Source organism: Gorilla gorilla, chromosome 7, assembly GCF_029281585.2.
Source record: "Gorilla gorilla gorilla isolate KB3781 chromosome 7, NHGRI_mGorGor1-v2.1_pri, whole genome shotgun sequence".
Lineage (NCBI taxonomy): Eukaryota > Metazoa > Chordata > Mammalia > Primates > Hominidae > Gorilla > Gorilla gorilla.
In genome coordinates this window covers 79004607-79019315 of record NC_073231.2, presented here as the reverse complement: position 1 = coordinate 79019315, position 14709 = coordinate 79004607, and the positions used below count along the sequence as shown (strand labels likewise).

The 14709-nt window shown below is 46.0% G+C and overlaps 1 protein-coding gene across 8 annotated transcripts in view; it reads right to left on the bottom strand.

The window, feature by feature from the left end:
- SLC20A2 (solute carrier family 20 member 2) overlaps positions 1 to 14709 on the bottom strand; it is a 125955-nt gene that overhangs the window by 36074 nt on the left and 75172 nt on the right. For 7 of the 8 annotated variants that reach the window (XM_063709298.1, XM_063709301.1, XM_063709300.1 and 4 more), the window contains 3 exons: positions 12040 to 12180; positions 9278 to 9363; positions 6166 to 6262 (listed from right to left, as the gene is read on the bottom strand). In XM_063709298.1, coding sequence (XP_063565368.1) covers positions 6166 to 6262; positions 9278 to 9363; positions 12040 to 12180 — 324 coding nt within the window. The remainder of the gene's footprint in view (positions 1 to 6165; positions 6263 to 9277; positions 9364 to 12039; positions 12181 to 14709) is intronic. The other variant, XM_063709302.1, reaches the window with a different exon arrangement.

Sequence of the window (14709 nt, the reverse complement as noted above, 5' to 3'; positions counted from 1 at the left end):
CCATGACCTTCTCCTCTAGGCAAGCCCCTTGAGAAACTTCAAGTACGAATTTTTCCATACAAAGATGTGTGGAAAAACAGAAGGACAGGATGACTCAAGAGTTTCTGGCAAGTTAAGGCCAAAAGACTGGGTTAGGTTAATTATGACTGATGGTAACAAAACAGCCTCTAACAGGCACGGTTGGCCTTCTCCATCCGTGGTTCAGCAGATACTGGCGGCCAACCTAAGGGACTTGAATATCCATGGATTTTGGTATCATTTTTTTTGTTTGTTTTTGAGACAGAGTCTCGCTCTGTCTCCCAGGCTGGAGTGCAGTGGTGCGATCTCAGGTCACTGTAAGCTCCCCCTCCTAGGTTCATGCCATTCTCCTGCCTCAGCCTCCCGAGTAGCTGGGACTACAGGTGCCTGCCACCACGCTGGGCAAATTTTTTTATTTTCAGTAGAAACAGGGTTTCACCATGTTAGCAAGGATGGTCTCGATCTCCTGACCTCATGATCCGCCCGTCTTGGCCTCCCGAAGTGCTGAGATTACAGGCGTGAGCCACCGCGCCCAGCTGAATTTTGGTATCTACGGAGGTCCTACAGCCAATCTCCGAGGAGAGGGAGGGACCAATGACTGTATGAAGCATTGATTATGTGCCGGGCACTGTGCCAGGTACCCCGCCTGCATTATCTCAGGGACTATAGTGTCCCTTGAACGGAGATGCTACTCCTGGCCTTACTTTATAATCAGGAAATAAGACTTTGGGAGGGGAGGTGATGTCACATTCCTGACAGAACAGCCACCCAACTACAGAACCTGACACTAACTTCAGGACTGGGAATAAATACTGCTTGTGCTTTGAGGGAATAATGAACTTCAAGATCCTTACACAGATTTTTTTTTATTTTTTTGAGACAGGGCCTCGCTTTGTCATCTGGTTGAGTGCAGGGCCACGATCATAGTTCACGACAGCCTTTACTCCCTTACACAGATTTTACAATTATTATTATTATTATTGTTATTTTGGTAGAGATGGGGTCTTGCTATGTTGCCAAGGCTGGTCTTGAACACCTGGCGTCAAGTGATGCTCCTCCTCAGCCTTCTTAAGTGCTGGATTACAGGTGTTAACCACCATGACCAGCCCAGATTTTTTATATTCCTAATTAGGAGGTGGCTGCTTCTTCACACTAACTAGTATATTAAATATATACAAAAATAGCTGGGCGTGGTGGCTCACGCCTATAATCCCACCACTTTGGGAGGCCGAGGTGGGCGGATCACCTGAGGTCAGGGGTTTGAGACTAGCTTGGCCAACATGGTGAAACCCTGTCTCTACTAAAAATTAAAAATTAGCCAGGTGTGGTGGCGTGCGTCTGTAGTCCCAGCCGCTTGGGAGGCTAAGGCAGGAGAATCCCTGAACCCAGGAGATGGAGCTTGCAGTGAGCTGAGATCACACTACTGCACTCTAGCCTAGGAGACAGAGCAAGACTCCGTCTAAAAAAAAAAAAATATATATATATATATAGAGAGAGAGAGAGACAGAGAGAGGGAGAGAGAAAGAGAGAGCGCGCATGCACTCCAGGTTCCCAAATATACCAGAAGACATTTTAAAGAGAGTTAAGAGAAGAGAAAGAATTTGTTAAGGTTGAGGCTGGGCGCGGTGGCTCACGCCTGTAATCCCAGCACTTTGGGAGGCTGAGGCGGGCGGATCATGAGGTTAGGAGATTGAGACCATCCTGGCTAACACGGTGAAACCCCATCTCTACTAAAAATACAAAAAATTAGCCGGGCGTGGTGGTGGGCGCCTGTAGTCCCAACTACTCAGGAGGCTGAGGCAGGAGAATGGCATGAACCCAGGAGGTGGAGCTTGCAGTGAGCTGAGATTGCGCCACTGCACTCCAGCCTAGGTGACAGAATGACACTCCGTCTCAAAAAAAAAAAAAATTTGTTAAGGTTGATGCAATTTTTATTATCATTAACTGCTACGTTACATACCAGGTATTATACGTGGTGTTTTAAACTACCTCCCACATCTGTATAATGTCACAACTAAGACCCCAGGGCTCAGGACTGGAGGCATGGTTCAAATTCTGGTTCTGCATCCTATTAGTTACAAGACCTTGGGTATTCAGCATTGCCCTGCCTCAGTTTCCCACCTGTAAAATGAGGTTGTTTGTATTGCCAATTACCAAGCGTAGTTGGGAGGACTAAAAGGATTAATCCGCATAAAGCTCAGTTCAATACAGTTACATTATTTATTTCTCACAATAACCCTATGAAGTATTTATATTAGTATTTATATTATTCTTAGAGTCTCATTCATCACACAGTTTAATTTTCCCTAGGATAATTTACTCTCCCAGTAAGATGATATTTTTAGCGAATGTGCCAACTGCAGCCAAAAGATGGGGAAAAGAAGAGATGAAAAAAAAAAGGCCATGTATAGAAAAAGTCAGACTTTTATTAAAAATCATAATTGTCTTCTGACAGTTGGAAGAAGAACCAGGAAGCAAGAAGAATAGAGGGTAGAAAAAATAAAATGCAGAAATGAAAAAACCCCATCCATATCGATGCCAATTCCCATGTTCAGGACTTGGCACCACAGAAGGCGTCCTCAGCTTTCACTGGCTCAGTCTCTTAAGTCAGCAACCTGGGAGGCGTCTGGTGATTGCAGGAGGCTTTGCTTTCTGTTCAGCTAACTTGAGCTCTAAAAGCCCATATAAAATAAGAACAAAGGGCAAGGTGCAGTGGCTCATGCCTGTAATCCCACTTTGAGAGGCCAAGGCAGGCGGATCACGAGGTCAGGAGTTTGAGACCAGACTGGCCAACATAGCAAAACCCCGTCTCTACTAAAAATACAAAAAATTAGCCAGGCGTGGTGGCAGGCGCCAGTAATCCCAGCTACTCGGGAAGCTGAGGCAAGAGAATTGCTTGAACCCGGGAGGCAGAGGTTGCAGTGAGCTGAGATCATGCCATTGCACTCCAGCCCGGGAGACAGTACGAGACTCTGTCTCAAAAAAAAAAAACAAACAAAAACAAACAAGGACTAAGATATCTCCCATTATAGAGTTCACTTCCAACCCAGTGCTCCAGGCCTTCCAAATACCTGGCATTATGAGATGTTTGAGGGATTCACATGCTAGGTGGTGCGCTTAACTCCATGGTTTGGAACTGACTTTTCTCTGTCACTCACTTAAAACAAATTTTTTTGTTTTGTTTTATTTTTGAGATGGAGTCTTGCTCTGTCAACGAGGCTGGAGTGCAGTGGCGGGATCTCGGCTCACTGCAATCTCCACCTCCCAGGTTCAAGTGATTCTCCTGCCTCAGCCTCCCGGGTAGCTGGGATTACAGGCGCCCGCCACCATGACCAGCTGATTTTTGTATTTTTAGTAGAGATGGGGTTTCACCATGTTGGCCACACTGGTTTAGAACTCTTGACCTGGTTCAAGTGATCCGCCTTCCTCAGCCTCCCAAACAGCAGGGATTACAGGTGTGAGCCGCCGCGCCCAGCCTCACTTAAAAAAAATGTATCCTGGGGCACACACTTCAAAAAGCTGTGACAAACACACTTCCTGGTCCATGAATTATATAACCTAAAGGGGCAGCAGGCTGCTGTTACCTGTGACTGGGATTTCACCTTCCTCCCACTCTCCTCATCAATCTTACCTTTGCTTCCTGCTTTCCTAGAACCTAAAGCAGCTCTGGCACTCCCCTTTCCTTCATCCGCAAATCACCCAAAGTCTGGAAGCCCCACAGTGAGTATTTAAACTTTTTTTTTTTTTTTTGAGACAGAGTCTCGCTCTGTCACCCAGGCTGGAGGGCAGTGGTGCAAGCTTGGCTCACTGCAACCTCTGCCTCCTGGGTTCAGGTTCAAGCAATTATCCTGCCTCAGCCTCCTGAGTAGCTGGGACTACAGGCGCGCACCATCAAGCCCAGCTAATTTTTGTATTTTTAGTAGAGACAGGGTTTCACCAGGTTGGCCAGGATGGTCTTGATCTCTTGACCTTGTGATCCACCCACCTCGGCCTCCCAAAGTGTTGGGATTACAGGCATGAGCCACTGCGCCCGGCTGAGTACTTAAGCCTTTAAGATCAATGTTCTGAACACTACACAGATACCACAGTAAAAGGTTATATAATGTTAGAATCATTTAGGAATAATTTATTCCCAGTACTGAAACATACAAAATATAATTAGATATTCTTAATAAAATCTGAGGAACATTACATTGAGAACTCCTAGTTTGAGAAAGTAATAAGGATTTCCACTATTTTGGAAGAGGGCGCTTTTTGATTATGATAGGACATGTCATTTAGCAGAAATTTCATCTTTAAAACACAGAGAGGGAGCCTTTTCTGTCAACATGGCCAATAACCAAATCTTCATCCATAACGGACATTAACAAGATGAAAACCAGCACAAACTAACACATCTGTTGATGTCACAGATCCCACAGTCTGGCTGTAGGAGGTGCATCTCACAAACAGAAGAGGAATATTCTCTAGCAAACATGTACAGAAATGTTTAACAGAATGCTACCAGCTCATCAGTGCTGAAATGGGTGCAAATAAGAATACCATACATAAGCTTATTCATTTTCCTATTCAAGGTCTAAAAGAAAAGAATTAGGCCAGGTGCAGTAGGGCTCACACCTGTAATCCCAGCACTTTGGGAAGCTGAGGCAGGAGGATTACTTGAGGCCAGGAGTTTGATACCAGCCTGGGCAATATAGAGACCCCATCTCTACAAAAAATAAAAAATTAGCTGGGTGTGGTGGCACACACCTGTGGTTCCGGCTACTCAGGGGGCTGAGGTGGGAGGATTGCTTGGGCCCATGAGGTCAAGGCTGCAGTGGGCTATGATTGCACCACTGCATTCCAGCCTGGGCAATAAAGAAAAAAAAAAAAAAAAAAAGGCCGGGCACGGTGGCTCACGCCTGTAATCCCAGCACTTTGGGAGGCCGAGGTGGGGCGGATCATGAGGTCAGGAGACTGAGACCATCCTGGCTAACATGGTGAAACCCCTGTCTCTACTAAAAATACAAAAAATTAGCTGGGCGAGGAGGAGGGCACCTGTAGTCCCAGCTACTCGGGAGACTGAGGCAGGAGAATGGCATGAACCCAGGAGGCGGAGCTTGCAGTGAGCCAAGATAGCGCCACTGCACTCCAGCCTGGGCAACAGAGCGAGCCTCTGTCTCAAAAATAAAATAAAATAAAGAAATAATTTTTAACCCCCTCCACAAAAAACCTCTGAACCTTTATACAAAAGAACAAAAGCGGCCAGGCGCAGTGGCTCACGCCTGTAATCCCAGCACTTTGGGAGGTCGAGGCGGGCGGATCACAAGGTCAGGAGTTTGAGACCAGCCTGGCCAACATAGTGAAAACCTGTGGTGTGCTCCTGTAATCCCAGCTACTAAGGAGGCTGAGGCAGGAGAATCGCTTGAACCTGGGAGGCGGAGGTTGCAGTTTTCCAAGATCGCGCCATTGCACTCCAGCCTGGGTGAGAGAGTGAGACTCTGTCTCAAAAAAAAAAAAAAAAAAAAAAAACATAAAAAACAACAACGAAATCCATGAGAATGACAAGGAAAGGAGTAATTCAGCAAAGAAAATCATCATTGGCTTCGGTATCTAAAAAAACAAAGCATGGCTTCTAGTCTCTGGATAAACTGGTCTGATATTTCCAGGGGTCTGTACTCTGTGCAGTGAACGGCTTTAGAGCTCCGCTGGGCATTGCTGATGTGTGGACTGTCCCGCTCACTGGGTGCCAGGCATGGCCCCAGGTGCTCCACACCCTCTCCTGACCCCTGCACAACACTGTAGGCCTGTGGGATTAGATCAGGTTCTGAGGCTCAGAGAGACTAAGCTATGGTGGCAACACAGCTGTGTAAATGGCAGAGTGGGGATTTAATTTTTTTTTCTAACTTGAAAGTCTGCTGCCTTTGTACTCTACATACCTCTTGGGTATTTAATTAAGACAAGTAAATGCATTTACCACTCTTTTTACTATTCTATAATGACCATGAGTAACGCATTTTGCTATCAGCCAACAACTCCAGCACCTATTCCATAATGACCATGAGTAATGCTTTTTACTGTCAGCCAACAATACCAGCACCAAATAAACTGATACTGTTAGAATACAATGCACTTTGCCCCTGGAGTATGCTTCCAAGGGATCCTTACCTGGTGCTCCTGTGTACATGATGGAAAAGACATTGATTGCTATGGTAGCAGCATAGAATACTGGGAGTGCCCGGAGGCCATTGGGAACAGGGTCTTCCTGTAGTACAAGGAGACAGAGTGGAAGGTCAGGATCCCAGCAGCATTTGGAGCCAACACAGACAAAATGATACAAAATACTGTTACAAGAAACTCTTCCCAAACCCCAGTGTGGCCAAAAGGATGGGCGTTGTCACTGCCTGTGATCTGCTCCACTTCTGCAGAAATGGCATTGGCTGGGGCCATCTCTCCCACACAAATGCAATGTCAAAGAGCCCACTGTTGTGGCCAGCAGACACATTAAAGCCCTGGAATCACATGAGCTGATGTCAGACTTGGAAACAGAAAAGAACTGTTGGGTCAAGCCGGTTCCGGAGGACCAAAGCCCAGAGCTCAGCATCTCCTTCCTCAAAACCCGTAGTGCTCACTACAGCCAAGTCCAAGTTTGGCCCTAACTGGCTACATTCAACAAATAATTTGAGATTCCAACCTCCAATCATCCTCTAAGAGAGTCAGATGACTTCAGCATCACTGCATTACCATGAGATTTTACAACACTCTATTACACAATGCATCTTAGCTATGTTACCATGTGCTATGAATTTCCGAATCTTTTCCCAAGGTATAGTATTTAACCTTCGACTATTAGAAGTTAAAAAGAACTGCAGTTCCTTGTTGAATAATTTATTTGCCATTCGACATTTATTAACTACTTTAGGCTTCTGCTACAACACTCCCTAAATCTAGTAAGTTCAACAAGAATATGTTTTCAGTTAAATAACATCTAAGAGAATATGAGGCATTTAGAGTTTTTAGCAGATCTACAGAGAATTTTGAAGTAAAAATATGGGCCAGAAACTCCCATCAATGTAACACTGGCACACAGATGTGGCTCAAATAATTCAAAAAGGGGCTAACTTCTAATAACCACGAAGGCCACATTTACATGAACATGCTACCTGCCATGATAAAAGGAAAATTAGGTCTAAAAATCGATGACAGCAGCAGAAGTATGGATAAGCATCTCAAAGACTGCTACTGCCAAATGCAAACACACCTGGAAGTCAAGTATGTTTGCAGAACAGTACAGGCCATCAAGGAGCTGTTCTGGAATGTCTCAAGGGGCCAAGAGCACTTGTCAAGAGGCTCGAGTTGAATGCAGTGAGGCGTGATGCAGCAAGAGCAGGGCAGAATGAGACTCAAGTGTGGGAGTGTCACACCAGACCAGGCAGGGGAGGCAGCCATGTGGCAAACACCAAGATTAATGGGCTGGAGCCTGGCATGAGTGACACAGCCAGTTATGATCATCTGTGATGTATCACGTGAAAAGAACCCAGGATGAACTGAAAACAAAATGCTGGGAGGCTCAATGCCTATGACCTATGCCGTTTCCATGGCATTGTTTTCTTAGGGACATTGCTAAAGAGAGATTCCCAACCAATAACTTCTGCAGGTGGACAGCCCCGAGTCTGTGTTTTCAATTAAATTACCGTATGTTTTTTCAAATATCTTTTTTTTTTTTTTTTTTAGACAGAGTCCCACTCTGTTGCCCAGGCTGGAGTGCAGTGGTGCAATCTTGGCTCACTGCAACCTCTGCCTCCAAGTTCAAGTGATTCTCGTGCTTCCGCCTCCCAAGTAGCTGTGACTACAGGCGTGCACCACCATGCCGGGCTAACTTTTTGTATTTTTAGTAGAGATGGGGTTTCGCTATGTTTGCCAGGCTGGTCTCGAACTCCTGACCTCAAGTGATCCACCGCGCCTGGCCTAAAGTAACTTATTCTTGAAACTCATTGACAGACTTCTTGTTTGACCTGTCTCCTTTCTTCCTTCCACTTCCTTTCTCTCTCTCCCTCCCTCCTTTCCATCTATCCATCCCTCCATCTGCCACTCATCCAAGCATCTGTCATTCCCTCTGCCTAAATATTTACCAAGTGTCTTGTAAGTGCTAAGCACAGTGCTGGGCCCTAGAATACAGAAGTGGCCAGGGCAGTCATGCTTTCTGCTCTCACAGATCTTACAGTCAAATAGTGAACAGGCAACTAAGCAAGAAATGCAGCACCATATGACATGCTAAGTGCCATGATGGCAAGGTGGACTGTGGCCGGAGCTCAAAAGAGAGGGGACCAGGCGAATCTGGGGGAGGGGAGGAGAGGAGCAGCTTCCTAGGAAGTGACACCTAAGGGCGGAGTAGGGCTTGCCAGGTGAGCATGGATTCCAGAGACAGGAGGGGAGGGGTGAAGGCTGGCAGGCTAGAGAGGGGTGTGCCTTCCAATATGTGAATATGAGTGTTCCTGGTCCCAGGAGAAGGAAGGGTGAGAAAAGAAACGGTGAGGGCAAGTTGGTGCTCTCCGAGAGAATGGACCCTTCAACAGACGGCCAAGCAAGGCTGCAAGAAAAGGGCTGCGCCAGCTTCCAAGCAAGGTACAACCTGGAGGGTACGTCCCTGCCTGCAGAGGAAGCGTGCACTCAATAGTTATCAAACACTGCAGCAACCCCGTGACTGCCAAACAAAAGAAGATAGCCACGTTTTGTGTCTAGAACACTGATCTCAGTAAGCACTAATTTTTTTTAGACAAGATGTACCCAATAGGTGTATTTCCTTCTTTTTATCCTTTCCTCAAATTGCGTCAGTGTTTCAACCTTGCTCTCTCCATTAAAAAAAAAAAAAAAAAAAAAAGGGAACACACCTTCACATTTGGGTGAGGAAATTCTCCAGCTGTTTTTTAATGACAGTTTCAAAATCTTAACGCTATCTCATTCTATTCTGCTTAACATTCAGGAAATAATTACCTTTCCTTTTTGAGGTCTCAGCACAACTCCTGGGAGTGTTGATTAATGAACTAAAGTACAGAGCCAAGAAACACTATTTGCAGTGCTTGTTTCTGGGGGAATCTCTGGGTAGTTTACCTTGGCTCTTTCTGGCTATTTATAATAACATCTGACGCTAACTGCAGGGTGCTGTGCCTTAACAATGTATGAATACAATTATTCCTCTAACCCATCTCATTATTAATTTCTACTGAGTAGAGCCAAAAATAGTTCTTAAGATTTAATTAAAAGTAGCAGCCCCACTTACCTTTTTTAAGATGAAAATTCTGATGAGTACAAACAGCAGGCCAGACATGAAACCAGACAACAGTGGAGATATAAACCAAGAAGCAACTGAATAATTAAAAAAAAAATCTAATGAATGTTAAAATTCATTCATAATTATGGTCCTATTCATAGAACACAATGATAAACAAAATGTATTACATACATTCATAAGTATTTCCAGAATTATTTACCTTTAATTCAGAACCTAACAAGCCCTGTGACTTGGCAGAGCTGACCTTCACACATTTATGGCCACACTCAGACATCAACACACAGTCACACACCACTGACCACACTGCCAATGCAGGGTCAAGAAACCCCTGCCCCAAGCTCGGGCCTCAGAAGACAGCATCCTGAGTCCTGCCTCCCACGGAGTCTTTCTGCCTGCCCTTCTTATCAACACATATGGAGACTCGGTCGCTGTTCCAACAGTAAGGGTTATTTAAAAGCTGGGCCAACTTCCATTTCCTTTGCCAAGGCCAGCCGGGTACTTTCATTCCTGCCATCTAGCTGCTGGAACTCTGAAACTTTTAGCCTCTAGCCAAGTAGTTCCCGCCTCTGGGTGCACAGTGGAACCATCTGGGGCATTTTCAAAAACTTGTTTGGCCCTGGCTGGACCCCCAGAATTCTGATTTAAAAGGTTGGGAATGGGGTTTGGGCATTGGTATTTTTAAATCGCTTCCCCGCGTCATTCTAAAGTACAGCCAGAGTTGAGAACCACTGTTCTAGAAGCCTGGGATGGAAGGTGGGTTTCCTTGTGGTTTGTGCCCCTGCCTGGCAGCTCAGGGATCCCATTTGACCCAGGACTCCTAAGGCCATCATGATTCTTGTAAAAAAATTGAGTAACCCAGAATATGGAAATGGAGTAAAAGAGTATCGTTCACGATGGGTGGGATGGTATTTGTGGAGGTGAATGGATTTACCTCTTCCTAAAAGCAGAGCCAAGGCACTAACTTGTTAGACACCTGATAATGGGTGCAGGCTTACGTCTTGGTCCCTGCCAGGCAGGCTTACAAGGTAGAGAGGACACTTGACAGAGTGTTTCTTCCCAAAGGGCAGGCTGGATGACCTTTTTTTTTTTTTTTTTTTTTGAGACAGGGTCTTGCTCTGTCACCCAGGGGCTGGAGTGCAGTGGCATAATCATGGCTCACTGCAGCCTCAACCTCCGAGGTACAAGTGATCCTCCCACCTCAGCCTCCTGAGTAGCTGGGACTACAAGTGCGCACCATCACACCAGGCTAATTTTCTTTTCTTTTCTTTTTTTTTTTGTAAAGATGGGCTCTTGCTACGTTGCTCAGGCTGGTCTTGAACTCCTGGGCTAAAGCAATCCTCCTGCCTTGGCCTCCCAAAGTGATGGAATTATAGGCCTGAGCCACTGCGCCTGACCTGGATGATCTGTTGAAGGCAGGGACATAACACGGGGCTCACTTTGAGGCTTCCCCAAGACTATGAACTCCTGGATTCCAGGCATCTTCCTCACTTGTGCGCAATCTTTCTCTGACCTATAGACTGACTTCAGTCTAACACATTTCTTACCTGCCTGGGAAGAACAGAGGGTGATTTCCAAAGCTGGATGACAAGGTAACATTTCAAAAGAATAGAGTTAAACAACTGTCCAGCACATAATAGTTCACTATCTCTATTAACAGGAACTTTGGCCAGGTGCGGTGGCTCACACCTGTAATCCTGGCACTTTTGCAGGCCGAGGCAGGTGGATTGCCTGAGCTCAAGAGTTCAAGACCAGCCTGGGCAACATGGTGAAACCCCGTCTGTACTAAAATACAAAAGAAATGAGCTGGGCGTGGTGGCATGTGCCTGTAATCCTAGCTACTCGGGAGGCTGAGGCAGGAGAACTGCTTGAACTCGGGAGGCGGAGGTTGCAGTGAGCCGAGATCGCGCCACTGCACTCTAGCACTCCAGCCTGGGTGCCAGAGCGAGACTCCATCTCTACAAAACAAAACAACAAAACATAACAAAACAAAACAAAAAACAGGAATTTTAAGGGAAAATATATTACTCTTACCATCTATGTCTTTTTTTTGAGACGGAGTCTTGCTTTGTTGCCCAGGCTGGAGTGCAGTGACTCGATCCCGGCTCACTGCAAACTCTGCCTTCCAGGTTGAAGTGATTCTCCTGCCTCAGCCTCCCTAGTAGCTGGGATTACAGGCACCTGCCATCATGCCCGGGTAATTTTTGTATTTTTGTAGAGATGGGGTTGAACCATGTTGGCCAGGCTGGTCTTGAACTCCTGACCTCAGGTGATCTGCCTGCCTTGGCCTCCCAAAGTGCTGGGATTATAGGCGTGAGCCACCATGTCTGGCCCATCTAGGTCTTTTAAACCTTAACATTTGAAGAAAAAGATATAAAATTAACTTGTGGCTGGGCACGGTGGCTCACGCCTATAATCCTGGCTCTTTGGGAGGCTAAGGCAGGCCGATCATGAGGTCAAGAGATTAAGACCATCCTGGCCAACATGGTGAAACCTCATCTCTACTAAAAACACAAAAATTAGCCGGCGTGGTAGCAGGAGCCTGTAGTACCAGGTACTCAGGAGGTTGAGGCAGGAGAATGGCTTGAACCCGGGAGGTGGAGGTTTCAGTGAGCCGAGATTGCACCACTGCACTCCAGCCTGGCAACAGAGTGAGAATCCGGGTCAAAAAAAAAAAAAAAGTAACTTGTAATAAAACTTACTCTAGAAAATGTAAACTTTCCTTCTTATGGGTAAAAGAAAATGCCAATTACCAATCTTGACAAGCTCCATCCACTGCACACCTTTGGTACCGATTGCGACCAGTGAGAATCCTATAGTAGAACCCACAATGCAGTGCGTTCCTGAGATTGGAAGCCTCAGGAAGGAAGCAATCAGCTGCCACACAGCGGAACCTACAGATTGAAGGACAAAAAACCATCAGATACAGAGTACAGAGGTGCAGACACCAAGGGAAGAAATCCAAATGTCTTCCATAACAACATCTCCCAGAGTTTAATTTTCTGTGAATTGTTTCTTTACAAAGCGCTACAGGCTGGACAAAAATCACTCAATTAACTTCAGTTAAAGGAAAGCTTCTGCCTTCCTCAACACAGAGGGGACAGGGATGATGGTTATTTATTTATTTTATTTATTTATTTTTTGAAGCTAGTCCCGCTCTGTTGCCCAGGCTGGAGTGCAGTGGCCTGATCTTGGCTCACTGCAACCTCTGCCTCCTGGGTTCAAGCAAGCCCTCTGGCTAATTTTTGTATTTTTAGTAAAGATGGGGTCTCACTATGTTAGCCAGGCTGGTCTCGAACTCCTAACCTCAAGTGATCTACCCGCCTTGGCCTCCCAAAGTGCTGGGATTACATGCGTGAGGCATCGTGTCCGGCCAGATTATGCATTTAAAGGCAAGTCTCCTGGCGCTACACACTGACTGCCCTTGTCACTTTTCAGTGAGGGTGCTGTGGATGAACTTGTTCTGGGGTGAAGTTTGGCCAAAACCAAGCAAGAGATTAAAGTCTCGAATGAACACAGAAAGACAAGAAAGGCAATATATTGGGAAAAGATTTTGTTGTAGTTCTGCCTTACAGTCAAATAATGAAAAGGACCAGATATTGGCTAGGTCATATTATCTATATAAGAGAGTATAATACCATGTTGCTTTTTTCTTTTCTTTTCTTTTTTTCTTTTGTAGAGACAGGGTCTCACTCTTGCCCAGGCTGGAGTACAGCTGCAAAATCATGGCTCACTGCAGCCTTAAACTCCTGGACTCAAATGATCCTCCTGCCTCAGCCTCCCAAGTAGCTGAGATTACAAGTGTGCACCACCACACCTGGTTAATTTTTAAATTTTTTTGCAGAGACAGGATTTTGCTATGTTACCCAGGCTGGTTTTGAACTCCTGGCCTTAAGCAATCCTCCTGCTTCAGCCTCCCAAAGCCCTGGGATTACAGGCATGAGCTGCCACACTCAGCTAATTATTAAAATTTTTTTGCAGAGACGGGGGTCTTGCTATGTTGCCCTGGCTGGTCTTGAACTCCTGGGCTCAAGCCATTTTCCCACCACGGCCTCCCAAAGTGCTGGGATGAGAGGCTCACTGGATGCAGTGAGCCACTGCACCCAGCCCATACTGCTTGTTGATGGTGCCTCTCCTATGAGAAATAACTATGATATTTAACCCAAATTTGGGCATCTGCTCTCAGATCCTACCCAGAATGTTGGACCTTTTATTTGTGTGTCTGATTCCTCGTTGTTAAGAGGTTCTCACTAGTGTTGGCTTTGTGTCCTTTTACCTCAATTTCACCAACTCTTTTCTAGGTTTCATGTTTTTCTAGGCTACAGTTCACTTCAAATATTTTCATAAGCAGATCAGATTTTGTAGTGAGTATTAAAAGCATCAACCGGGAGAGATCACTTTCAGAAGCAGTTGTTGAAAAGCTCCCATGGAACTGTAGGGGAACAAAGGGCCTGGCTGATAAGCTGGGCACGTTATTAATCCCAAACGTTAATTCTGGAAACCTGGTTGCCTGGCAGCAGCAGCACTTTTCAGGGGACCCCTGGCATTTCCTTCAAAGGCATCTGAGTTGCAGAAGGATCATTTATGGCTGTGCAGGACCCAGTCTATGAAGCAACACACACAGTTGCTGCCATGAGTGCTAGGCGTGCTGACCTTTGAGCTGAGGCCGGCTGTGACCCTGTGTCAATCCTTAAGGCGTGCGTTGGGAGGAGAAGGGGCCAGCCTTGTGCTGCCAAACCCATATCAGGCTCCATGGCAGCTCCAGGCCTACCCGTGGACACGTCCTTAAGCCTCCACATCTGAGCCCTGGGCTCCTCGGGGACTAGTGGTTTTAAAAAGAAAGCCAGGGTTTGGAGCATGTTTCATAGCACGGATTCATAGCTTAGAAAATACATGATATGGTTTATATTCTTTTTTTTTTTTTTTTTTTAGATGGAGTCTTGCTCTGTCGCCCAGGCGCAATCTCGGCTCACTGCAAGCTCTGCCTCCCGGGTTCACGCCATTCTCCTGCCTCAGCCTCCCGAGTAGCTGGGACTACAGGCGCCCGCTACCACGCCCGGCTAATTTTCTGTATTTTTAGTAGAGACAGGGTTTCACCGTGTCAGCCAAGATGGTCTCAATCTCCTGACCTCATGATCCGCCTGCCTCGGCCTCCCAAAGTGCTCGGATTACAGGTGTGAGCCACCGCTCCCAGCCTATATTCTTACAATTAAAATAATCTCATGATGTGAGACAGTGATATCAACCCACCCAACTGAATTCAGACCATAAGATTTGTCCTTCCTGAAAGCTGCTATATTTTCTGTGGCTGACTTTACAAAATACATCCTGGAGGAGGAGAGTTTGTAAAGAAAGGTAGGGAGTAATGGGACCACCTGAGAGAGGGAAGAAGGAGGAGAGAGGATAGCAGGGAGGGGAGGAGA